The 25,618-nt window shown below is 34.6% G+C and overlaps 1 protein-coding gene across 14 annotated transcripts in view; it reads right to left on the reverse strand.

Moving 5' to 3' along the window:
• KDM6A (lysine demethylase 6A) overlaps positions 1 to 25,618 on the reverse strand; it is a 207,219-nt gene that overhangs the window by 14,428 nt on the left and 167,173 nt on the right. For all 14 annotated transcript variants that reach the window (XM_046673176.1, XM_046673180.1, XM_046673179.1 and 11 more), the window contains 9 exons: positions 21,815 to 21,944; positions 19,903 to 20,008; positions 19,083 to 19,288; positions 16,938 to 17,002; positions 16,788 to 16,862; positions 16,152 to 16,300; positions 9,215 to 9,329; positions 5,938 to 6,125; positions 5,001 to 5,142 (listed from right to left, as the gene is read on the reverse strand). In XM_046673176.1, the coding sequence (XP_046529132.1) occupies positions 5,001 to 5,142; positions 5,938 to 6,125; positions 9,215 to 9,329; positions 16,152 to 16,300; positions 16,788 to 16,862; positions 16,938 to 17,002; positions 19,083 to 19,288; positions 19,903 to 20,008; positions 21,815 to 21,944 (1,176 nt within the window). The remainder of the gene's footprint in view (positions 1 to 5,000; positions 5,143 to 5,937; positions 6,126 to 9,214; positions 9,330 to 16,151; positions 16,301 to 16,787; positions 16,863 to 16,937; positions 17,003 to 19,082; positions 19,289 to 19,902; positions 20,009 to 21,814; positions 21,945 to 25,618) is intronic.

The following is a 25,618-nucleotide window of genomic DNA, read 5'->3' on the forward strand; positions in this document are numbered from 1 at the left end:
AATGACGTTGTTATAACAATTTTACAGGAAAACTGAGTTTGTGGAAGAAGACCCCCTTCTCTATTTCTGTAACAATACATTCTCTATGCTCTCTTCTGACCTTCATCTAGTTGGCCTATTTGCTTTTCTTAAATAGAAGTGTTCCCCCAAGTTCTGTCCCCAATTCCTCCCTTCCTCTTCCTTTCAAGGTAATCACAAACTGCTAGGAAGAACACTCCCTAGGTCCAGTCAGCTCTGACTTTGTTCTCTGGAGTTCTGCATTTCATACAGCTTCCGCTAAACAACTCTATCCAACTATTTTACTGGCTCCTCAAACTTGCCACAGCCCCAAAATGAAGCCCTGTGCCACAAATACATACAAGTGGCTTTTACATAAGACAGATAGATATGGGCTTAAATTCTGGCTCTAACCAACTGAGTGACCTTGGGATGCTGAGAGGTATAACTGAGATACAGACTGGGAAGCACTTTACTCACTGCTTGGCTAAGTACCAAGCTCAATTTATTAACTAGCATTATTACTAAACCATCTACAAGCCAGACTTGAAAACCCAGACTTGAATTCATTCCTTTCTTTTATCATCCAGAAACTTATTCTATTTATTTAAATGCTAGAAAGCTCTTTATGCAACGCAAATCAGATCATATTAGTTAAAAACGCACCAAAAGCTCTCCAACAGAATAGACTTAAGTTTGGTACACAATGCATGATCTGTCACTAAGAACTTTTACAACTACATCTCTTCTACTACCCATCACACACATTGTGCTCAAGCCAGAATGTACCACCAATCCTTGCCAACGTACATACAGCAGAGTTGTATCATATATACATTTAAGCTCATACAAATAACAGTAGAGAAGGAAGTCAGGAGGGAAGGCAAAGGAGGTAGGTGTTGAGGAGAGAATAAGAGCAGGAGGAAGAGAAGATAACTTGAAGTGAGTATGTATTTGCTGTTCCTCTAGGCTGTCGGAGTTCCCCTCAGCCTCTCACAGTGTAAGCAGCTTACCATGCTGAGGATGATTTTAGCAGTTAGTATAACAAAGCCTTTCCACATAAGCCAACTATTTTGCCTGGTGCTCAACTGAAGAAAAGGAATTTATTCCCTCAGTGGAGGAAAATGTGACCGTGCTGGACTGAAGGAGTCATGGTATGGATACAGTAGTCTCCCCTTATGCATGGTTTCAGTTACCAGTGGTCAACCATGGTGTGGAAGCAGATGATTCTCCTTCTGACGTATCATATCTGACGTATCATCAGAAGGTCAATAGTAGCCTAATGCTAAGTCACAATGCCTACATCATCCACCTCACTTGATCTCCTCATGTAGACATTTTATCATCTCACATCATCACAAGAAGAAGAGTGAGTACAGTACAATATTTTGAAAGAGAGACCACATTCACATAACTTTTATTACAGTATACTGTTATAATCGCTATATTTTATTATCAGATATTGTTAAACTCTCACCTGTTCCTAATTTATAAATTAAACTTTATCATAGGTAGGTATGTATAGGGAAAATCATAACATATATAACGTCTGGTACTATTGGTGGTTTCAGGCATCCACTGGGGGTCTCTGAACATATTCCCCGTGAATAAGGGGGGACACTACTGTACTAGTATTTTACGGATGAACTGAGGTATCTTTCTGATGGTGCAAGAGATTGGTCTAAGCTGGCTTTAGGTGCTATTCCTCTTTCCTCTCCATCTCCACATCTTCATCCTTCACACAAAATATCTGCCTCCCAGAATACAGACTTTTCTGACTCTGTAGGGCTAGAAAGAATCCAATGGATCTGTCATTGTATTTCTTTTAGTCTGTTTGTTTATATGCACTAACTTTTACTTCAAGACAGGACCTAGACCAGACACATACACACACACACACACACCCCCTCTCAGTGCCTCGCCCAGAGCCTTGTATACAGTCAGCAAATATTCATTAAATGAAACGGAGCAATGTTGGCTGGAGAAAAGTACATTTTTAGCAATAGCTGAATGTATGTTAAAAAGGAAGTTTATAAAGCAAGGTCTAGGGATCTGGATTTATGGTTAACATTTTCAATTGGCAGGATGACAAAAAGCTTATTAATCACATCTCATGATAACTCAAGCTGGGAGCAGAATTCTTAATATAATAAGGAATACAATCAAGATTCAAATGATTGGACATTTTGTAGTGCAGAGTAAAAATGGAGTAAAGGAAGCATGTAATTAGATTTAGGTTAAAAAAATATGTAAGGAAAGTATGAGAAACAACTGTATCACCAGTAATTTTAAGTGGAAAAATGTCCAAATTGTGTGTATACACTTTCAAAACAAGACAACTTTATAACAAAGACAATGCAAGTGTCAATACTCAACATTTCAAATACTAAGAGGGACAATGATAAGCTAGAAGGAGTCTAGAAGGATGGCAAGGATGATGGGGGCAAGAGGGCATGGAAAAGATGACAAAGGTAAGAGATGTTTAAATTAATGAAGACCACGTAGGAAGAACAGAATGCAACAATCTTTCCTTGATTCCTTTTTCCTTCTTACCCCACCACCCAATCTATGAGCTTTAGCTCCACCACAGTTCCTAGTTTGATCCCTCTCCACTCCCATGGGTAAAAGTCTGCCCAGGTTGGTCTGTCCTATTGCAACTGCCTCCTAACTGGCCCCCTCTTCTAACTTTGCCCTTTGAAATCCACTGTCTACAAAGCAACCAGATTTATTTCTTAAAGTTTAAATCAGAATCTATCCCTTTCCTGCTTAAAATCCTCTAATGGTAACCCCTAACACCCAGAGTTAATATATAAACTTCTTACCATGTCCTAAAAATCCATGCCCAATCTGGTTCCTGTTCACTGCATTGAGCTTATTGCTACCCCTCTTTCTTTCTCTCATTCTGCTGTAGTCACACTGGCCTTTTTGTCCTATAAACATGCCAAAGTTGTTCCTAATTTAGCCTGTGCTTATTCCTGGAGTCTGAAACGTTCTACCCCTAGAACACTGCACGGTCGATTCTATCTCATTATTCAAGTCTAAGGCACAAAACGCATCTTCTCAGGCATCTCCTCTGAGATTTTAGAAAAAGCAACACTCCTACCTCCCCCACAACCCAAATATTATCTATTTTATCTTATTCATATTATTATCAGTAATTTATTTATCTGTCTGGAGATCTTTCTGTCTTGTTCCATTAGAATTTGAGTCCTCCGAGGACAGGAATTTTAACTTACACACTGCTATGTCTACCATCAGTGCTTAGAACAGTGTTTGGCATAGAGTTGGTTCTGAAACACTTGTTTAATGAGATTTACTCTACATAAATCCCAAATATATTTAGGGAATTGGGGACTAAACGACAGGTAGATTTTAGGCCAATTTGTAAAGAACTTTCAAGAATTATAGTGAAGTAATGAGAATGTTCAAGAAGTTGCTGGATGGCCACAAATTATGGATGTTATAGAAGGGATTACTGTATTAAGTAGTTTTGACTAAATGACCTTTAAAATCCTTTCCAATTATAAAATCCAAATCTATCCAAAATTTAATGAGTCACTTTCAGTCTATATAGTTGTTAGAGAAAAGGTTTCTATACTGTACCAGCCCTTTACCTTTAGGTGATCTGCATTAGTCTCTAGTTTACGCCTACTTTCAACTTACATCTTCAGTGACTTCAGACAATCTTTTTTCCACAAAAGTAACCCTGAGCTTGCTTTTCAGAGCAAAGTACCATTCTGAGATTTAATAGGAAAAATGGATAGACAATCCCTCACACCTCACTACCAATTACATTTATAGAGTATGGTACCTAAGATCCAACTTTTTAAAGGATTTATACATTGGTTTTTGTTACCTTTTGTTTCCCCCCACGACTTCTGCCCAGGACTACATAAAACAGTGCAGTTGATAAAGGACTGTATCATAAGATAATCCATAGGCATGTTACCTTGGCCACACAATTTTTGTTGAATAAAATTTTGGATTTAGGTTGGAAGTCATTTTAATAAGCCAAGATTACTTTCAAAAGACAGTATTTTTGAAAACAACACATGCTGACCAAATTAATACAGCTACAGGAGAAAAACTTAATGTAAGCACTATTTTAAGAAAGATGAAGACAAACTTACTTTATCAGTGAGTATAAAGCAGTGTATTCCAAAAGGAGTTTTTGAGGAGATCAAAAGATACTGGTCAAACAAATAAGTTTGGGAAATACAATATATTATAACCCTTCTGTCCCATTCACAAAACACACTAACACTTATAGTCTCTAAAACATTGTGCAAGAAAAAAAAATAAAAGACTTGTTAAACTTCATCTAATCTATCATTTCCCATATTTCTTTGACCAAAATTCCCCACCTTTTGGGGATAGGGGTAGTAGTGACAGAAAACATAGTTTAGGGAAACACTGCTATATAGCACTGTTTGAAAATATTATTTCCAAATAGATTTAGAAAATAGCTAGGATAGAGACTCTGACAATAAATGAGAAGCTTACTAGGATATATATGTAGTCAAATAACTTGTCTTAGGTGTTTAAAGCAGCTAAGAAAAGGGACAACTATAAGATGGATGATTTAATTAAAATAATCCAAATAAATGGACATTTAAGCCAAATTCCTATATTAGATGCCAACTTCTCTGTACCAGCAACTATTCTGTGATGCTATTCTCTCCCCCTGATACTAAGGGTAGTCTTTCAATATTAAAACTAAAGTTCTCCTAGGAATCAGGTGGTTCAGAGGGTAGTGGGGAAGGACAGGTTTGTGAATCTACTGGTTTAGAATCATTTGGGCCTTTGTTCCTCTTTGTACCATAGTGTACTGACTATTTGGAATGGAAAAATACTTTTAACATGTTGATTCTCATATTACATTTTGCTAGATTTATGGACCATTTGGTTTTAATGTCAACATGATTCTATGAGGGGAAAAAAGTATTGAATAATTAACACTCCCCAAAAAGAGAGGGACTACAGCAGTTTTAGAAAGCACTTACTTAATCATTTCAAAAAGCTTTGGATCTGAGACCTTGATATTTCGTGCCATATTCCAGGAAAGATGAACCATGGGTACTATTGACTTCACACTTTGCAATTTGTTCCATTCGTACCGTTCCACTGCCAATTTATACTGGCAGGCTAGGAAAAAAAAAACAGTTATAAAGCAACCCAAAGTACCAAATGATATGAAGATAACCATTATCACCCTCTCAGGTGATATCAACACCAATTCTGAAAACCTCAAAACATTACAGAAATAATTTTTATGTTTTTTTTTATAATTATGGTAATAATAACAGTAGCGATCATGTAGAGTGCTTACTATAAACTATGTGCCAGGCATTGTGCTGAGCTACTTTTTACACATTATCTCATTTAATCTTTACCATCACCTTATTACCTTTATTATTTTCATTATACAGATGAAGAAATTGAGGCCCAGAGAGGTTAAATAACTTGCCCAAAGTTGCAAGAGCCAGGTCCTGGTCCTAATCCAGGTCTTTCTGGCTCCAAAGGCCATATTCTTAATTTTAAGTATCTACTGCCTGAAGGCAGGCATAATTCAAACAGATTTTGACATAAAAGGGCTGTTCATATACTAGATAAAAAGAAAAATTTGAAAGAATGAATAACCACTCTATTTGCTTTCTCCCATAAAGGGTTTCCTTTATAAAACAAAACCAAGCACTCTAAAAATTATTAAAAGTATATCTTCCTTGTATATAAGGACAAATTTCTGATCTGCTGAGACCTATGGTCTTGGATTTCTATTTGTTAACTTGAATTTAATTTCCTGTACTACAAATTAAAATTTCATGAAGACACTCTTCTTCCAATTTTTAGTTAGTTATATTTCAAGAAAAAAAGAACAGACCTATCAGATACAACCCTTTACAAATCAAACTTTGTTTTTTAGCATATTCTTTAAAATACCTGTAAGTGGACCAACATTCCAAGCAATGTTGTTGCACCAGCCAATAGCCTGAACCCAATGAACAGTGCCTGCATTTATCCACACCAAGTCTCCAGGTCGCTGAATAAACCTATACACTGGAACATTTGCTTCATAAAGATCTTCAAGGTTGGGCCACCAAGAACCCATTAGGAAATTCAAATTATTTCTGAAATAAGAAAAGATAACGCAAACGGATCAAGTATTTTAATAAGCTCCTTATTTATAAGACTGGAAGACAATGTCAAAAGTTTTTAAAATATGCTCATTCATTGCACTGAAACAATTGCTTGTACAATAAGAACTGCTATATGTTTAGTGAGTGAAGTTAATTATAGTTAAGTATTGGATGACTTATCCAAAGATCAGTATTACTACCTGAAGTTGATTTTTCAAAGATACATATGAAACGCAAAGCTACTTTTAAGTAATACTTATATAACGTTAACTTTTCATTTCATGTCACTAAAACCTATTATGATTGAACCCTTCTCCCTGGAGTACCTAGAAATCTCTAAAACGTAGAGCTGGCATCAAGTCATTTAAATCCATAAACAGGAACACTATGGCAGATATAAGTACTAGGAACTTAAATTTCTGAGAGAAAGTAGAAAACAGAAATGGTCTCTACTGCTGTTTTGAATCCAAACAGGAAAGGGCGACAGAATGTCAGTCTCCGCGTAGTTTTGATGACTGATTGACTAAAACTATACAGTTGAAAAAAAACTTTATCAAAAATGAACAAACATACCAGATGTACAAATAACCATGATCACCACAACAACCAACAACATTCTTTGGAAATAATCTACATATCATATTACTACGCTTTTACTTTAAAATCCAGTTTCTTCTTATTCTACTTCATCATCATATGATATGAAGTATTCCTACAAAAGAGTTTTATAAAATTCACTTAACTACTTTAGATTTCACATTTTAGGGAAGGAAGAACCTGTAGAGTGGAAAAGTTCCTTTCCTTAAGATCCAAGAAACAGCCTTCATTTGATTTCTGTGTCTTGTGCTAAAGGATATGATCAACTATACCTTGAAATTATTTTCATTGGTTTAAATTTAATTTTTTGTCTAAATCAAGGGTGGGCAAACTATGGCCCGTGGGCGAAATCTAGCCCACTGCCTATTTTTGTAAATAAAATTTTTATTATAACACAGCCATGCCCATTCATTCACATACCATATATGACTCCTTATATGCTTCAATGACACAGTTGTGACAGACACCATATGACCTGCAAAGCCTAAAATATTTATCATCTGGCTTTTTATGGAAAAAGCTTGCCAACCTCAATCTAGATGTAATCCTAGTCTTATTTTTTTCCTTAAAAAAAAATGTAAGGCTGCTCTTCAAAGTCTAGAATACACTGCCAATAGTAGCCTAACTGCAAGGGAATACGGATTGGCTTATTGTTTGTGATAAGACTAAGTAGATACAGTCCAGGAAAACTTGCCTTAAAGCAAAATATGGTTATACAAACACAAATCCTAGCCCTACATCACCCAGGTGTTACCATCATAAAATTGGAGAAAACTTTCTATCCAAAAGCAAGCAAACAATCAAGTAAGCAAGACCACCAAATAATCAAAAACTAAGTCAAAAAATATCAAACTTACAACAAAGGCATTTTATCATACATTCAAATTAATGGTTATTTCAAGACAGATATTATTTAAAGTTATAAGACAAACTACAGACATGGCCAATATCAGTCAATATCAAAAGCAACAATCTTTATGTGAATCAGAATTACACCGAAATGGTGAAGTAACAAATGCTATCTCCACAACTTAGTTAAATTTACCTAATCCTTCCTACTAACTTAATATTTTTATTATCCCAAAGTTCAAGCTTTTCAGACATCATCTGCCTATTATAATTATCTTTGTTCTCAGGTTACCTCTCCATTCAGATAGAAAAGAAAACTAAATCCTAAAAATAGTCAATCCCTACTCAGAAATAATGAACAAGAATCACTGTACTGTAGCTGCAATAATATACTATCTCAAAGTTTAAGAATAAAAATCTTTCTGTAGCACAACAGAGATTTCCTACATGACACCATTCTTTGTCTGCTACTATCAGACTGCTCGTCCATAAAAGTAAGGACAGATTCAAGTACTTCGGCTTATTCCACTGGAGCATTTGAAACTTTAAAATTCCACACCTTTGGCTTTTTTACATTGAAGGAAACCTATATGTTAAATAGCAAAGACAATAAAAGGTGACTATCTTTTGCTTCTATATAAGGAAATTTTGGATTAATATGGGATTTTTTCGGAACTGTTTTTACACTTCTTACTACAGCAAAGATTCTTTAACCCAAAATAAAAAAATTGTAAGCATGTGGAATATGTGTATAATTAGTTTTTAAAGTCTCTCATATGTAAATGTTTTTGGTAGTTTTTTCCCTTTATGTTATTGGAGAAGGGGGGTAATACTAAACATATCTATAACTTATGTTTTTAACCATAACAATTTCCCAATGTTATTTCTAATTGAAAATATCAGGTGCTCACATAATGCAGTACTTTTTTTTAAAAAAAGAAAGAGAATAAGTTTCCATTTAGACAAATAATTAAATTTAAACCAATGGAAACAATTCTAAGGTATCCTTTAACACAAGACAAAGAAATAAATGAAGGCTATTTCTATAAATGAAGGCTATTTCTAGGATCTTAAGGAATGGAACACTTCTATGATATGAGTTCTTTCAATTATAGGAAACAAAATCTGAAGCAGATGATTAAATTTTATAAAATTCCTTTATAGGAAAAGTTGCCAATGTAGTTGTAAAAAGAATTTATATCATGATGATATGGCAAAGAGTAATATGTTCAAGCTTGTTGAGTTATTAACCTATAAAGGTGCGCAATTATAGAATTCCTTCCACCTCTAAAACCATTTATAGTAAAATAATTTTTCTTGGAACACAGATCTTTCACATGATCAAGTACTTATGCAACAACTGCTTAATTAACCTAATAAACAACTCAGCCTTTCTATCCTCTAAATTCAAGACTATTACTATTCCTTGAAATGATTTCAAGCCCTCTTTCTTCAAGTATTCCCATTAACATAAAATAATAGGTTTGGAATCAAATCATTTTAAATGAATTTCCTGCTGAATGGTTAAGTGAAAACTGGTTATATGCATTAGGATATCCAGCTTAGCAACTGTCTTTTACAATTACTGTTTTTGCATAATTATGTTTAAAGAAAATTTAGTTTTGAAAACCTACTTTTCACAGAAGTCATTCAGAACACCCCAGTAACCTTCAGGAACAACAAACCATTCACAGTCACCTGGACCAATATTTATGTTAACTGAACAGAAGTTGTTATTTTCTTGATGACCTGAAATGTGAAAAGGAAAAAAATAATCAGTATAATAAATTCTAAAGCAAAATGTGTCTTTAGAAATGAAACCTTAGAAATGTTCAATGGAGAATGCTTTAGTTGTTCATCATTATAGCCATTTCTGTGTTAAGTCTAGTTTTAGAGCTCAGTTTGGTCAGCTCCTAACTTATTTGGTAAGAGCTTCTGAGAAAGGCAGTCTAAATCATGGTTAAAAGCTTAGGTCCTGGAGCCAGGCTCCTTGGCTTAGTCATTATGTGAACCTAGGCAAGTTGCTAAACTTTTCTGACTCAGTCTCTTTATATATAAGATTAGATAATGACAATTCCAACAAGTCATTGGGTTGTTCTGAGGATAAATGAAACAATGATTGCTTTGAACAGTGCTGAATACACTGTTATAGGTAATAAATATTAGCTATAATTGACATCTTTACCATTTTTTCCTTGTGAACAAATCCCCATTTCTCACAAGTAGTATCAGGACATCAATAAACAGGCAAGAAGTCTGGTTTTCAAAATGTAGCTGCAGGAGTGGTGTCAACAAAAATGGCAGAGCAGGGAAGTCTCCAGAAACACGAAAAAAAAAATCTAGTAAAAACTATCAGAAGCAACCTTCCAAGAAGTCTAGGCAATAGTCAAAGGTTTACAGCAACCAAGTGAATCCTTGACCAGAACAAAGGCAACTTAAAATGTGGTAGATTTTTATGTCACTTTAACTTAACATATCGCCACCCCCATCACTGGAGTGGCAGTGAACCTAAAAACAGTAGTCTGTGTTCCTAAGTGTGAGTGTTCCTGGTTCTAGAGGTAGCAGAATGGATCTTGTTCCCGAAAAATTGTGTTTTTCTGTTTTGATCTAACTGGAGTTTCCCCAAAAGACTGACATAAAGGGCTTCGTTTTGTTTCACCCACCTCAGAACTGTCAGGACAAGCAGTTTGGTGGAGGAGGTTCCCCAAAAACATTGAAAGACAAACAAATAGGCTGATACTACCTACCAGGAGCAAAAAAAGACAAAAAACAAAAAAAAACCACCCCATATAGGGCAAATGATAGACATAGCAAAGGCCTGGGAGGAGAAGCTAGGTAATGAGATTTTGGGAGAATAAGGGCTTTGAAAAGTTCCTGTGAATACTCAAGAATTTATAAAGCCATGTGCATATCCAGGGCAGGACGCATGCTCAGAAAAAACATTAAGAAGACCATAGGGGCCAGCCCCGTGGCTGAGTGGTTAAGTTCACGCACTCTGCTGCAGGCGGTCTGGTGTTTTGTCGGTTCGAATCCTGAGCGTGGACATGGCACCACTCATCCAGCCATGCTGAGGCGGCGTCCCACATGCCACAACTAGAAGGATCCACAACTAAGAATATACAACTATGTACCAGGGGGCTTTGGGAAGAAAAAGGAAAAAAAATAAAATCTTCAAGAAGACCATAAACTTTAACCTCTTGCTGATCTTTAGGCTCAGTGCAAGCAAGGAGGTAAAGGCTAAAGTAGAGTTGTAAGCAGCATGGCTAAGTGTAGGAGGAATAACTCAACACAGAGGCAACCTGCAAAGATCTGGAGAATTCCTTTCTCTTTTCTTTCTGTCCTTTTTCCCCTTTTTCTTTCTTTCTTTTTCTGGCACCAGGCATTTAAGGAAATCTCTGTCAGATCACTGGCTAACTGCTCAGACAGTAGAAAGGAGACTTCAGTGCTTACACGTGACAAGGAATACAGTCTTTGTGAAAATAGTGTGAAAAAGTCACTAAACAAATAGACAACTGTAGCCTAAAAGCAACAACAACAAACCCTGGAGAGGGAGGAGAATCTGATTTCGGTAATTGCCATATTATAATATTCAAAATGTCAAAACACTAGCAGAGCGTTATGCTAAAGGAGTAGAGACATGAGGGACCACATCCAACAGAGAATAGAGTCATCTGAAAAAAACACTCAAAAAGTCAGTTTTCAACAAAAAATTATGAGGCATGAAAAGAAATAAAGTATGGCCCAGTCACAGGGAAAAAAGAAAAAAAAAGGAAATTAACAAGAACTCTTCCTGAAGAAGCAGAGACACTGGACTTACTAGACAAATATTTTGAATCAACTGTCTTAAATATGCTTAAAAGAGCTAAAGGACACTATGGACAAGAACCTAAGAAAACAAGGAGAATGATGTCTCAACAAACAGATTATCAATAAAGAGACAGAAATTATAATAAAGTAGAAAATAAAATTTGAAGCTGAAAAGTATATGAACAAATAAAAAATTCACTAGTGAGTTTCAACAGCAGATTTGAGCAGGCTAAAGAAAGAATCAGCAAACTTGTAGATAGGTCAAATGAAACTATCTATTCTGAGACGAAAGAAAACAGAATGAAGAAAAATTAACAGAGTCTAACAGACTTGTGGGATACCATCAAATATACAAACATATGCATTGTGGGAGTCCCAGAGGAAGAGAAGAAAGGGGCAATAAGAATATTTGAAGAAACGATGGTCAAAAGCTTCCCAGATTTGACAATAGACATGAATTCCAAGAAGTTCCTTGAGTTCCAAGAAAGAACTGCAAATAGGATAAAGCCAAAGAGATCCTCACCAAGACACATCATAATCAAACAGAGAATCTCGAAAGCAGGAAAAGAGAAGCAATTTGTCATATATAAGAGATTGTCAATAAAATTAATAGCCAATTTCATATCAGAAACCACTGAGACCAGAGGCAACAGGATAACACATTTAAATTGCTGAAATAAAAAAACCCGTTAACCAAGAATTCTATACCTGGCAAAATAATTTTTCAAAAATAAAGGAGAAACTAAAGTGTTTCCAGATAAACAAAAGCTAAAGGAGTTTGTCACTAGTCAATCTGCCCTACAAGAAATGCTGGACAGAATTTTTTCAGGCTGAAATGAAAGAATACTAGACAGTAACTCAAAGCCCCATGAAGAAATAAAGAACTACAGTAAAGCTAACTACGTAAGTTGGAAGACTCACATTTGTCAATTTTGAAACTTACCCCAAGCTACAATAATCAAACCAGTGTGGGACTGGCATAAAGATAGAGATATAAATCAATGGAATAGCATCAAGAGTCCAGAAATAAACCCATACATCTATCTACAGTCAATTCATTTTCAGCAAGGGTACCAAGACCAATCAACAGAGGACAGAATAGTCTTTCCAACAAATGTTGCTGGGACAACTGCATAGCCATATGCAAAAAAAATGAAGTTGGACCCTTAGCTCACACCATATACAAAAATTAAAATAGATATAAGAGCTAGAACTATAAAAATCTAAGAAGAAAACTCAGGGATAAATCTTTATGACCTTGGATTTGGCAATGGTTTCTTAGATATGATACCAAAAGCACAAGTAACCAAAGGAAAAATGGATAAATTGAACTTCATCAAAATTAAAAACTTTCGTGTATCAAAGGACACTACAAAGGGAGTAAAATGACAACCTACAGAACAGGAGGAAATATCTGAAAATCATGTATCTGATAAGGGATTAATACTCAGAATATATAAAGAACTTCTACTACTCAAAAACAAAAGAGAAACAGTCAAAAAATGAGCAAAGGACTGGAATAATCATTTTTCCAAAGTAGATATACAAATGGTCAACAAGCACACGGAAATCAAAACCACAATGAAAACCCACTTTACACCTATTGGGTCAGCCATAATAAGAAAAAAATGGAAAATAATCTGTGTTTGTGAAGATGTGGAAAAACTGGAACATTTGTACACTGCTGACAGGGATGTAAAATGGTGCGACTGCTGTGGAAAGCAGTTTGGCAGTTCCTCAAAAAGTTAAACAAAGAAGTGCCATATGATCCAGCAATTTCAATCCTAGGTATATTACCACAAGAACTGGAAACAGGTATTTAAGCAAATACTTGTACACGAATGTTCACAGAAATACTATTCACAACAGCTAAAAAGTAGAAGCAACCCAAATGTCCATTAACTGGTCAATGGATAAACAAAATGTTCTATATCCACATAACAGAATATTATTCAGCCATAAAAAGGAATGAACTAGATACAATGTGGATGAATCTCAGAAACATGCTAAGTGAAAGAAGCCAGACACAAAAGGCAACATACCGTATGACTTCATTTATATGAAACATCCAGAACAGGTAAATCTACACAGCCAGAAAGCAGACTAGTGGTTGCCAGGGGGGGCTGAGGGAAGGGGGGAATGTGGAGTGACCACTTAATGGGTTTGGGGTTTCCTTCTGGGATGATGATAATGTTCTGGAACCACACAGAGGTGATGATTATACAGCACAGTGATATACTAAATGCAACTGAACTGCACAGTTTAAAAAGGGTTAATTTTGCTACGTGAATTTTACCTCAATAAAGAAAAGTGTAGCTGTTCTTGCCACACCCTGTGCACATCACATACTGAGTCTTTTACATACTACAGTACAAGGTGAAGGTGGTGCTCTTAACACTTAGAACTGTCTCTTACCACAGGTAGACGGTTGGAACTGTCGATGGCATGAACGCTAAATAACATTTAGCTCTAATCTAAATTAGAGACACTAGGATCCAACCATCTAACTAAAAATCTTTTAGGGTAGAACCTGAGAGCATCTCTACAGTTTAGAAAATACGTGACTGATGATGAAGTCCATTGAAGTAGGTAACACTTATATTTATCTATGTAACTCCAGGAACAAAGTGTTTGCCCCATAAAAAAAGTACTCAAAATAAGTTTTTAAAAATTGAACTGGACTAATAATTAAACTATACAACATTTCTTCTAAGACTGAGCCGTCCAATATGGTAACCACTCGAAATGTGGTTAATATGAACTGAGATGTGTTCTAACTGTAAAATACATACTGGATTTCAAAGACTTAATATGAAAAAAAAAATGCGAAAAGTCCCAATAACTTTTATATGTTGAAATGATAATACTTGGATAAGCTGGGTTAAAATTAATTTCACCTATTTCATTTCACATTAATGTGACTACTATAAAATTTTAAATCATAAATATGACTTGCATTTTATTTCTATTGTACAGCACTATCCTAAGGGAACTCTTTATAGAGAATTCTTTAAGGTTCCACAGGACGCTTCTGAAAAACTAACACCTTTATACAAACCAACAAAAAACCCCAAAATATACTAGACACAGGGACAAAGAAGTAATCTATCAAGTATACTTTTTCTCTTGATTTGTTAAAAAAGAAAAAACCTGCATTCTTTTTGATTTGACAATATTTGCATAAAATAAATCAAATTGGATGAGAGAAGTTTTCAATTGAAGTGAATCAACATAATCAAGCCAATACTACATACCTAAGAAAAACAAACTCTATAGTTTAAAGAACTTGCCCAGGATTTATACTGGTGTCTAAATGACAGAGTGGGGAGCAGATAGGTCCTTCTGCTTTATTTGAGAACTATTTCCACTTTATCCAACTATGGATAAAGTATCACAGAAGTGGGCTTCCAATGCCCCGAGGATAAAAACTATTACAACCTATTGGTTCTAATTCTGGCTGTATATTAACAATCCTCTTGGGAATCTTTTTTTTTTTTTAAATATTGATGTCTGGATCCCAATCCTCAGAGATTAATCAACTATATCTTTTTTCAAAAGCTTACCAGGAGATTCTAACGAGCAACCAGGACTGGGAACCACTGACCTATGTTACCCAGAAGCAAGCAGAGGCCTACATTGAAACAATTCTTTAGCTATAATTCAATAAGCAGGTGACAAAGAAAAGCAATCTGGTTTGCAAACCATAGCTGCTTCAAGTGGCAAAGAGAAACACCTGAGGGTGATATGCAGCCCATAGGCATTGGTACAGTTGAACTCGTTATCACCAGTCTGTCCTAATCGTTAAATATTTTGAACATCACCCTGTGAAATTTCATGTCAGTCCAAGGGAGCACAAAGAAGATGGTACATTAGTGCTGGACAGAATTTTAAGTCTAAAACCAATGTAATTCATTTCACAAATGAAGAAACAGACCCAGGGAAAGAAGGTGACTTGCCCTAAGTGACAAGCCTAGTTAGTGGTAAAATTCAGACTGGAAACCAGGATGAATTTAATAATGTTTCCACATCATCAAATGCTTTGTAAACTGTGCATTGTGACCCAATTAGAGGAATGCAACCTATACTTTCTTTTTTAAATAAAATAGAATGGAATAAATTAGAAAATGTATTGTTCTATGAAACTGTTGTATACATACATGTGCACCAGGTCATAATATAAAATACATTTCTTATTGTGATTGTAGTAAAAAAAAAAAAAACAAAAAAAGTTTAGAAAAAACTGTATCTTGTCACCCTACAGTAGATGGGATCAACAACAGTCTTTAAGCCACAGGGACTTATTTTCCTGGGAGCGCTCGAATGACCCCTTTCCTGATTAAACTGCTATTGTTTCATGGCTATTAATATAATACAAACGGGAAAAATTTTAATGATCTGAGGCCAGTTAAAGAGTCAAGCCTTATAATAGGAATAATCCAGGGGCCAGCCCAGTGACGTAGTAGTTAAGTTCGCACGTTCTGCTTTGGCAGCCCAGGCTTTGTGGGTTCAGATCCCAGTGTAGACCTACACACTGCTCATCAGGCCATTCTGAGGAGGCATCCCACATACAAAATAGAGGAAGACAGACAAGAGACGTTAGCTCAGGGCCAATCTTCCTCACCAAAAGAAAGAAAGAAAGAAAGAAAGAAAAATCCTTTCAGTTTCATTCATTGTAAATGGAAAGAATCTGGTTCTCTTTATCATGTTCCACATTTTGATTAATTCTGTCTTTCAAGTGTAGATGTATCAGTTCATAAAAGCTACCTGGTGTTCTGCTTCCTGGAACTTTCATGTATAGTTGAACTGTGTTCATGCCCAGTATGGTATGACCAACGTGGCTTAGAAGATTCCCCGCTGATACGACACGCACAAAAGCAGGAAGCTTAGTCAGCTCATGTAGCTGCAACTTCCACCTGCAATAAAATAATAGATTAAGAGTGAAATTCTGCTACAAATATTTGTGGAAGTTAATCATTTATTCAAAAACCTTGTGTTTCAGTCAGAGAAACACTCAAATGCTTAAATTTTTCTAAAAGAAAACTTTGTAACAAAAAGAAGCATAAAAACTACCGACCAAGTAAATGAAAGAAAAAATTGACTTCCTATATTTATAACTGTTGTATAATTCTATTTGATAGAAATTATATATTAATCATAAATATAAGTTTGATTGTGTAATTAGCATACGGTCAAGATCTTGATGAAAATTTGTACAAGAGTTTTAAGTCAAAGAAAATAATTTAATTGCAAAACCTAGCACAAATAATTTAGCTAAAACTTGCATATCAACTTAAAAAAATGACAAAGAACGAAACAGAAGAGGAAACTGTAGACAATTCCCAATCTTGCAAAGGCTATCTCTTTGCTTCAGTTCACAGAAATATGACTATAGACACTTACTTTTTGTCATCAGACAGGTCAATGTTGGTCCCAAACTTTATGGTTTTAAAGGGTCCTTTCTTCTTCCTCCCAGAACTTAAAAAAAGAGAGACAACATTAGAAACATGTTTTTTAAACAGAAATATTAAGTGGACATTAAAAATGACTTACTTATCTGATGATGTAGATTCACTATCTGAGTGCTCTTTATGGTGAGTCCTTTTCTCATTTTCTTCCTACAGATTAAGCAAAAAGCATTCCAGCTTAGTAGTCTACAACCAGCTATCCTTTCCATCATACAACTGGAAAGATCACATCTTAATTGATGGTATTATCTATGTTTTGAAAGTAAGCTTCTATAGGTCTCTCTCACATGAAAATTTCTTCAAAGCCCACATTAAATAAAAGCCCAAGAAAAGTCAATGCTCATTGGGCTGGTATCCAATCTTCTCCACTAGCCACCAAGTTTTCCTGAGTTCTTCCTTATTAATTTTCTTCCCTAAAGGGAAAAACTATAAATTCTCATTCTTGCCCCATTTTCATGAAGAGAGAAAATTTAAGGAAAGTTGAGAGGCCTAAGAAATATCAATCTTCATTATAACTTTTCTAAACTAGCAGAGGTGTGTACACGTGTATATAACTCTATGTGTATAATGACTGAGGGTAAGACATTCTCTATTCTTGATTATGGACAAATGCAAGAAGTTCCATTTGTTCCAGAAAACTTTCTTTAAAAGATTTTAAAAAGTTTTACCTTTTTTTGTACAATGAATTTATACATGAACAATAAAACATTTACAACCTTAATAAGGAAATTAAGTGCTGAATAAATATAAGTGCTTTGCAATGCAAATATTACCATTATTTACAATTTTTGTGACGCAGACATGGTATCTTTTAACACTGTCCTACAATTTCTGAGTTAGCAACACTTAGTGACGTTATGGCCTCCCTCTCTTTATGAGTATAGTGTCTAAACATTTGATAATTTTTCACATGTAATGGCCCATGCATCCAAACCAAACAAAAAGCCATCCTTTCTTTGGTTATGGATCCCTTTCCATTTAAATAATCTGCCTCTTATTATCTTTGCTTTTCAACTCTTCCTCCAAATTTTCCTTTGATGATCTCTGAATCTCGCTTGTTATCTATTCTTTTCTGACCATAATACTACTACATAGTTGAAATATCTCGAAAGTTTGAACTACAGAGCTTTATATGGACAACGAATCCACTGCAACTCATCAAAGTTGCAGGACAGTTTTTATTAGATAAATTTCTCTCTATGATATAGAGAGTGGTAGTGAGAAAGGAACACAAATATATGATTTGCAGGTACAAACGTTGCCTTGATTGAAAATAGGAACTCAGGGGAAAAATTTAAACAGAAATAAGCAAATCCAATGAATTACAAATTAAAGACTTACAGGCACATATTTAGTTTCAGCTGTAGGGTATGTAGAGAACAACGTAGTACAGATAAGTATTTGAGTAATACATTTAATAAACTCATTTTTGTGGATTTTTTCTGTTCACTTTGTGGGAGAAATCACAAAGTTCTCATTACAGTGCTAAAGGATTTTAGTAATGCTTCCTTGCTGAAAGGCCTATGAGTCTTTTAATAACAATCCTCTGATTATTTGTCAAAGTTTTGTTTTTCCGTTTTCCATATATTTTGAAATAATTTATGCCTCTCCCTCAGTTTTCTCTTTCAGACTGAAATTGGTAAGAACAAAACTAATGCTTCATGTAGGAGTTACCTATCAGATAAATACTAACCTGGTAGAGGAGAAAAGTGGGAAGGTCAAGACTAGGGACTCTGCAAGCATAAAGCAAACTTTGAGACTCAGTGTATCTTCTAATATCAGTGGTTCTCAATCAGGGCAATTTTGCCATCCAGGGGACATTTGGCATGTCTGGAGACATTTTTGATCGTCACAAATGGGGTGAGGGATAAGAGATGTGCTATGGGCATGCAGTGAGGAAAGGCCAGGGATGCTACTAAATATCCTACAATACACAGGACATCCCCTACAACAAAGAATTATCCAACCCAAAATGTCAATAATGCCAAGGTTAAGAAATCCTGCTCTAAACAGAAATAGCCCAGAGATGAGGGAGACATCTCACTAGACAGTAATAATATTTACTTTATCAACCCATAGGTTTACTTAGACTTTAACTAAGAGTGAACTGAATAGTACTTATAAAGTATTTTACTTAACTATACAATAACGACATGCTTACAAAAGTAATGTGCCTTTTCAAAATGAAATATCTCCAAAACAAAATAATCTTCAGGAAGCAAATACTTACTCTCAATGATTCCTGGAAGGAGGAAGCCTGGTACTGTGCATATTTAGCAATTGTAGTATGAGATCGATTACTTTCACAATGCCAGATTTTCTTCGTTCCAGTGGGATCCCAGTTTTCATCTGCTGGCTGCAACAACTGTGTCCTCACTTCCACCATATGTTCATTATTAGCTTCCACCAAAGTTTTGGTAGAGAAAAGTCCCAGGTCTTCATAAATAAATAAATGTAGTTAATAAATATATACATATATTTGGAATAATATTTTAAAAGTGCTTTCTTTAAAGAAAAAAAAAGGGAAAAAATTTTGTGGCACTCTATCCAGTTCCCCTAAAACCAACCAGGGCCTCTATACATCCTGAGCTTCATGCCATGTTTGTACAACCACGTACTGAAGCCCTGGACCTAATCACCCAGTCATCAACACAGGCAGAATCAAGGGGCAGGGACTGAAGTTTCACTTATTTATTTAATTTCTGAAGGTGCCAGGAACTACTTAGGGGGTTATAGTACTTACTAGTAGCATCAAATTTTATCTAAATTTTATATTAAAAATTTCTTCTATTATCAATCTAAATCATAATTATATAATTAGACCAAAATAAAAGCTAAATTAAAAAACCACCTGTACCCATATATCATCATCATATCTTCACATTACGGATTAAAGAAGTGACACATATATACACACACAGAGCCAGGAAAATATTAAAATGAAAATGTGAAAACCTGAAAAAATAGATAAAGTTTCTGCCAGTGCTTTAAAAATTAATAGATAGCAAAAGAATTATACAAACTTTTCCTTTTTCTTATTTAAAGCTTACCCAACTTAAGAGCTCCAGCAAGGCCACGTATTACTGTAACAGGGTTGTTTGGATTTGTACAAAATTGATGTAACGGAGGAAAGAAAGCATCACGTTTATTTTCCAACTGTAAAATTAAAACATGGTTAGCTCTCTGAAAACCAACCTTTCATTTAAATATTATGCCAAATTCATATTCTTTATCGCAATTTAAATAAATAATGCATCCTAAGTGTTGTTATTTCTATTCTAGGTTTTATAGCATTTTATCGGTGTCTTTTACTCCTAACTATAATTAGATGGTAACCATATACATTTCTCTTGTCCATTATATCTTGAACAAAAATATGTGGGAGAAACAAAATTTAAACTTCAAAATCAAATTGTTTTAAACATTATTCAGCCTTAAGAAGGAAGAAAATCCTATCACTTGCTACAACACGGATAAACCTTGAGGATCATGATTCACGATCCTCATGAACCTTGATTCATGTTAAGTGAAAACAAGCCAGTCATGAAAAGAAAAATTATGGGTATAATTTCATTTATATGAGGCATCTAAAGCAGTCAAATTCATAGAAACAGAAAGTAAAGTGGTTACCAGGGGCTGGGGAGACCAGAGAAAAGGGGTTGTTTTGTTTTTTTTTTTTAAGATTGGCACCTGAGCTAACAACTGTTGCCAATCTTTTTTATTTCTGCTTTTTTCTCCCCAAGTCCCCCTATTACATAGTTGTACATTTCAGTTGTGGGTCCTTCTAGTTGTGGCATGTGGGACGCCGTCTCAGCGTGGCCTGATGAGTGGTGCCATGTCCGCGCCCAGGATCCGAACCAGCGAAACCCTGGGCCACCAAGAGGAGCACGCGAACTTAACCACTCAGTCACCCAGCTGGCCTCTGGGAGTTGTTTTTTAATGGACATAGAAATAGAATTTTAGATTTGCAAGATGAAAAAGCCCTGGAGAGCTGTTTCACAACAATAAGAATATACTTAACCCTACTGAACTGTAAACTTAAAAGTAGTTAAGATGGGAAATTTTATGTGTTTTTTTAAAATCACAAAAAGAAAGAGAAAAAAAGAAAAAGAGATTAAAGTGTTTTAAAAAATATTACCAAAGTGAAAGCAGGCTAAAGAAGACTCATAAAAGATAAATCTTAATTTTGCATTTCCCCCTCTCAGATCTCAGTTTACAAGTTTTATTACATGTCTATCCCAGTGTTTCCCTTACATACTAAAGGATCAATAAATAAATATTAGTTGGAGGAAGAATTAATAAAACATTTGGCCTCTAGAAAGCAAAGACAGGGCCAAATCTCTAAAAACAGTTTACGGTTTAAAATTTTTTCATTTGGGGTAGAAGTGCAAGGATGGAAAGAAAGAGGGTAGGAGGACCCATTTGGGAAAAACATAAGTAAAAGCTGCTTTTATTGAACTCTTATCAACTTTCCATATCAGATGCATCTAAATGTCCATAAAGCAAAACTAACATTCAGTTTTAAATAATCTATTAAGCTTTTTAATGACATTAACTATTACCACATTTTATGTTCTTGAACACTTTTTTTGAAGGTAAATAATATTTTTGTAGATGTATAAAACAAATAAATGTTAAGGTCCATACAACTAGTAGAATGCAGATTTAAAACGCAGCTTACTCAAAACAAAGTTACACTTTTAGGTAGTTTTTGCCTAATACTGCTCAAAATTGGGGGCAGAAAAAAGTATTTCTCACTACTCTAATGTAACCATAGTTAACAGCTGAGAAAGCATGTTTTAAACACTATTACCAAATCTTTTTCCCCCTAAAACATTCAAGCTGCTGCCAGTAATTTTAACGTTTTCTAAAGGGCATCCATATTGATTTAAAGCAAGATCTTATGAAAGACAGGTTCAGGCAAACACTGGTTTGATTTATTTTTAGTCAATTCAGACTCACATAAATACTAGGTGTAGGTGGATTCAACTTGTCCTTTGGCAATGGAGGGTATGGTGAAGATGGTGGTCTTGGAGGTGGACATTTATCCAATAAAATGCTACTGTTAGATAAGCCATTTTTACCTAGATTCCTTAAAAAAAGAAGGGAGAATAAATCAGCTATACATTTATTAAGAAAGCAGAAAAAAAAATTGTGAATTAAGTCCTAATTAAACTACTGGGCAGTTGCACAAATCCATGAGATTTGGATCCATCAGGAAAAAACTAAGATCATTAATTTCAGCAAATACTTGATTAGCTTGATTCCTAGATCTCCCAATGAAGAAAAATAATAGAAAAGATACAACACATGAATTATTGATGACATTCCTTCTCTCACTCATAATTTTCCAATTTATTTTCTTCACCTAAAGAACAAATGAACTCCAATTTTCTCTCCACCATCTTTCCACCATCAGATTCTTTCCATTAAATGTTAAAACAATAACTTGACCAAAAGAGGTCTACATAATAGTAGAAACAGAATATGACTCTATTCCTATGTCTCATCTCAGCAATTATAACCAGAATATTTTTGTGATAGTTCTGAAACCTGAAAAGACCTTTTCCTTTCTCAAATCTGGGAAGAATTTTCTATGTAACTCTTTGACTAAGGAATTTTAATTCAGCAAGACTCCAACCTACTAAATTTTACATTAAATTATACCAATTTTTAAAATGAGGTGTATAGTTGCTATCCATTCTCTAACATTCCATATAATTATTTCTTACTAGTATTTGGTGTTTCTTTTCCTTTAATGAAGGTATCATGTTTGTTAAATTATAAATTCTTGAAATATGGTAGAATTATTTCCAAACTATAATTCTTTTAGTTAAGAAACAAAAGATATTTCCAATTTCTTAAAGTTTCTACCCAACTCAGAAAATCAGCAAGATATAATTTTGAGCTTTCAAACCATTACAGGTTAACTAACCTACTTCAACCAATATTCCAAGTTCAAAAATAATCAACACACCAAAATATCAAGCACTCTTAACATACTAAAATTTCAGATAAGAATTTGAAAATTCTAATTATGGTAGGGAGTTAAAAACTTAGTAATTTTACTCACTGAAGAAGAAATTAGCAATTTTTCATCATAAATTATAGAATAATACAGGTTGAAAGAAAATTAATTTTCCTTATTTTGCCAAAATGAAAAATACCTTACAAATCAGTCTGTTCTGGTTGGCACTAACGAAAACTAAGACTTAAAATTCCAGTGCTACAAACTTTTGAGATGTTACACTAAATAGCATCAGGGGTGTCACTTCCTTAATTTTCTCAACAAGAACTCCAAGTAAAAACAAGCAAGGTCATGGCAGGTCTCAAAGGAATGAATTAAGTGCAAAATAGTTGACTTTAAAAAAAAAGTATATGAAATAGTTATTAAAGCGAAATTTTAAGTTCAACTAACAAATAAGGTTAAATAAATGAATATTCCACTCTATAACAGTTTTCAACAACTCTCCATAAAGCACAAGTGCCCTGTACATTTAAATAGGATACATTTAAGTTTTTAAATTTAGGTATAAAATTGGTACTAATTTACAAACTCCATGGAAGTAGAAAATATTTGGTTGAGACTAGTAAAGAAACAATTCAAGTATTACAATTAAACCAATGCAAGATAAAACATTCACATATAATATCCACATAAATTAGTTTTCATGCTGAACTATGCATCTGTCACTCTTTAACTTTGGAATTTAAACAAAATACAACTCCAAATACACAAAATTTGTTTTCCAGAGCAAGAGATGGATATACTGTATAGTATATCATTAATATTTTAAGAAATTGGAAGATATGGACCAAGTATTAAAATTGTGGCATAAAAGAGCATCTCGTGGCTAATTAAACGTGGCAACAAAATTTAAGCTTCTACAACATTCTGGAAGTTGAGAAATGAGCTTAGAAAACCGAATTTGATAGATTAGCAGAATTCTGCCTCTATCATTTCTACAAATCTGTAACAATCAAAAGAAAAAAGGCAAATGGGAAAGTAAAACAATGAAAAAATGTAGCTGCCTTTATTTTAAAATAGAAAAGAAAAAGGTGAGGCATGACTAAGGGAGCTGATTCAACCACTGAATGGTGCAATTACAATGTTAAAGCATAAAAGAAGCAAAGGTATTATAACTGCCTTTTTGATGCACTGACCACTGCAACACAAAGATGAACCAAACAAGAATCAGATTAAAAATAACCAACACTTTTTAAAAACCAACTATGTATGCGAAAAATAAGAGGGTAGTCAGAACAAACCATGCAATCAAATTGTATCTGGAAGTTTCTTATTGTATTTTGAACGCTGATTCTGTGCCTGCTGAGGTCAAGTCTGAAACAAACAGGAATTTCTCTGAAGGAACTAATGTAGGTAGTTGTCTATATAGCAACTATAAGCTTTTTCCATTTAAAATGCACATCAATTCTCATGCAAAAGACAGAGCTGTGGAAAATAGGAATAGATTTTATCTTCTGAATATGTATGTGTCCAGCACTGTCTATAATGCTTCAAGCCAAATAATGAAATTTTAATGTAACAATCCAAAGTGGAAAAAGGCATTGAAGAAAGATGCAGGTGTTGGAAAGGATTTAGAGATTATCCCATTTTAAATCCTTTTCTCCCATTCTGAAACTCTTTCCCTGAGCAAAGTAGAGTAGGAAGAAATTAGTCATTGCCCAATTATTTAAAATATTGGCTAAAAGTTACTTTCAAATTTACCCACATCATTTGGTAAAGAAATGAAAAACTACTCAGTAGGTAAACTGATCTACACCTTAATTATCTTTGGTTATGAAGCTCCTAGACTAGAGACATCAAGTCTCTTGTGCCTATGTCACTTTCCCTTTTAAGTCCTGGACTCCTGCCCAGGGCAGGACACCATCAACAGAACAGAAATGGCAAACAACATGACACCTATCATTTGCCATCTTGACTTTTCTCTAAGCCTCAAAAGATTTTTATCTCCAACGTATCAGAGCACTTTTTTGTCTCTTCATTAATAAACTGAGGCCTAGAGTTACTGAAATAACCCAAGCAACCCCAGGCGTCTATATGTTTTGATCTATCTAGCCACTTACAAGATCATACACATGCACACATGTATAAAAAATTAAATCTTTACAATAAAGGCAAAATTGTCTTTAAGAATTAAAAGCTGAAAATAAAATTATAAGAATGTACTTAAAATTCTGTAATGAATGTTTATATATGCCTCAAAACTGAGATAGAAGATTATAATCTTTAATATATTAAGAAACACAATCACACCTAGGTGCCCAAAGCATAAGACTTTATTAATGAAAACTTATGGTAACTGCTACTGTACACTGTTTATAACTTGCACTTCCATGGAACTCTGACAGTATTCCTCCAGAATATCCTTAGGTCTCATACGGTCCATGATTTTAGCTTTGGACCTCTAAATTTTCCCCCATTTTCTAGCACTGTCCTGAGTCTACAGAGAGCGGAAGAAGCTGGGAGACCCTGCTCCAGCAGAGTGGCAGCAGCAGTATCTAAGAAACAGGACAAAAGGCCTAGTAGCCGAGTAGGGAGCAGGTAGAAAGCACTACAAATTGGCAGCGAGCCATGGCACTGTATCTTAGGAGAACTCAGTATAGCATTTGATCTGAATATTAAAGCATGCCTATTTTCTCCAGGCCCAGAGTTGAAGTAAATGACTGTATAATGTCTACATATAAATGACTAACATAAAAAACCTTAAATTTCTAAAGAATCAAATTTTAGAAATTCAAGAA

Source organism: Equus quagga, chromosome 10, assembly GCF_021613505.1.
Source record: "Equus quagga isolate Etosha38 chromosome 10, UCLA_HA_Equagga_1.0, whole genome shotgun sequence".
Lineage (NCBI taxonomy): Eukaryota > Metazoa > Chordata > Mammalia > Perissodactyla > Equidae > Equus > Equus quagga.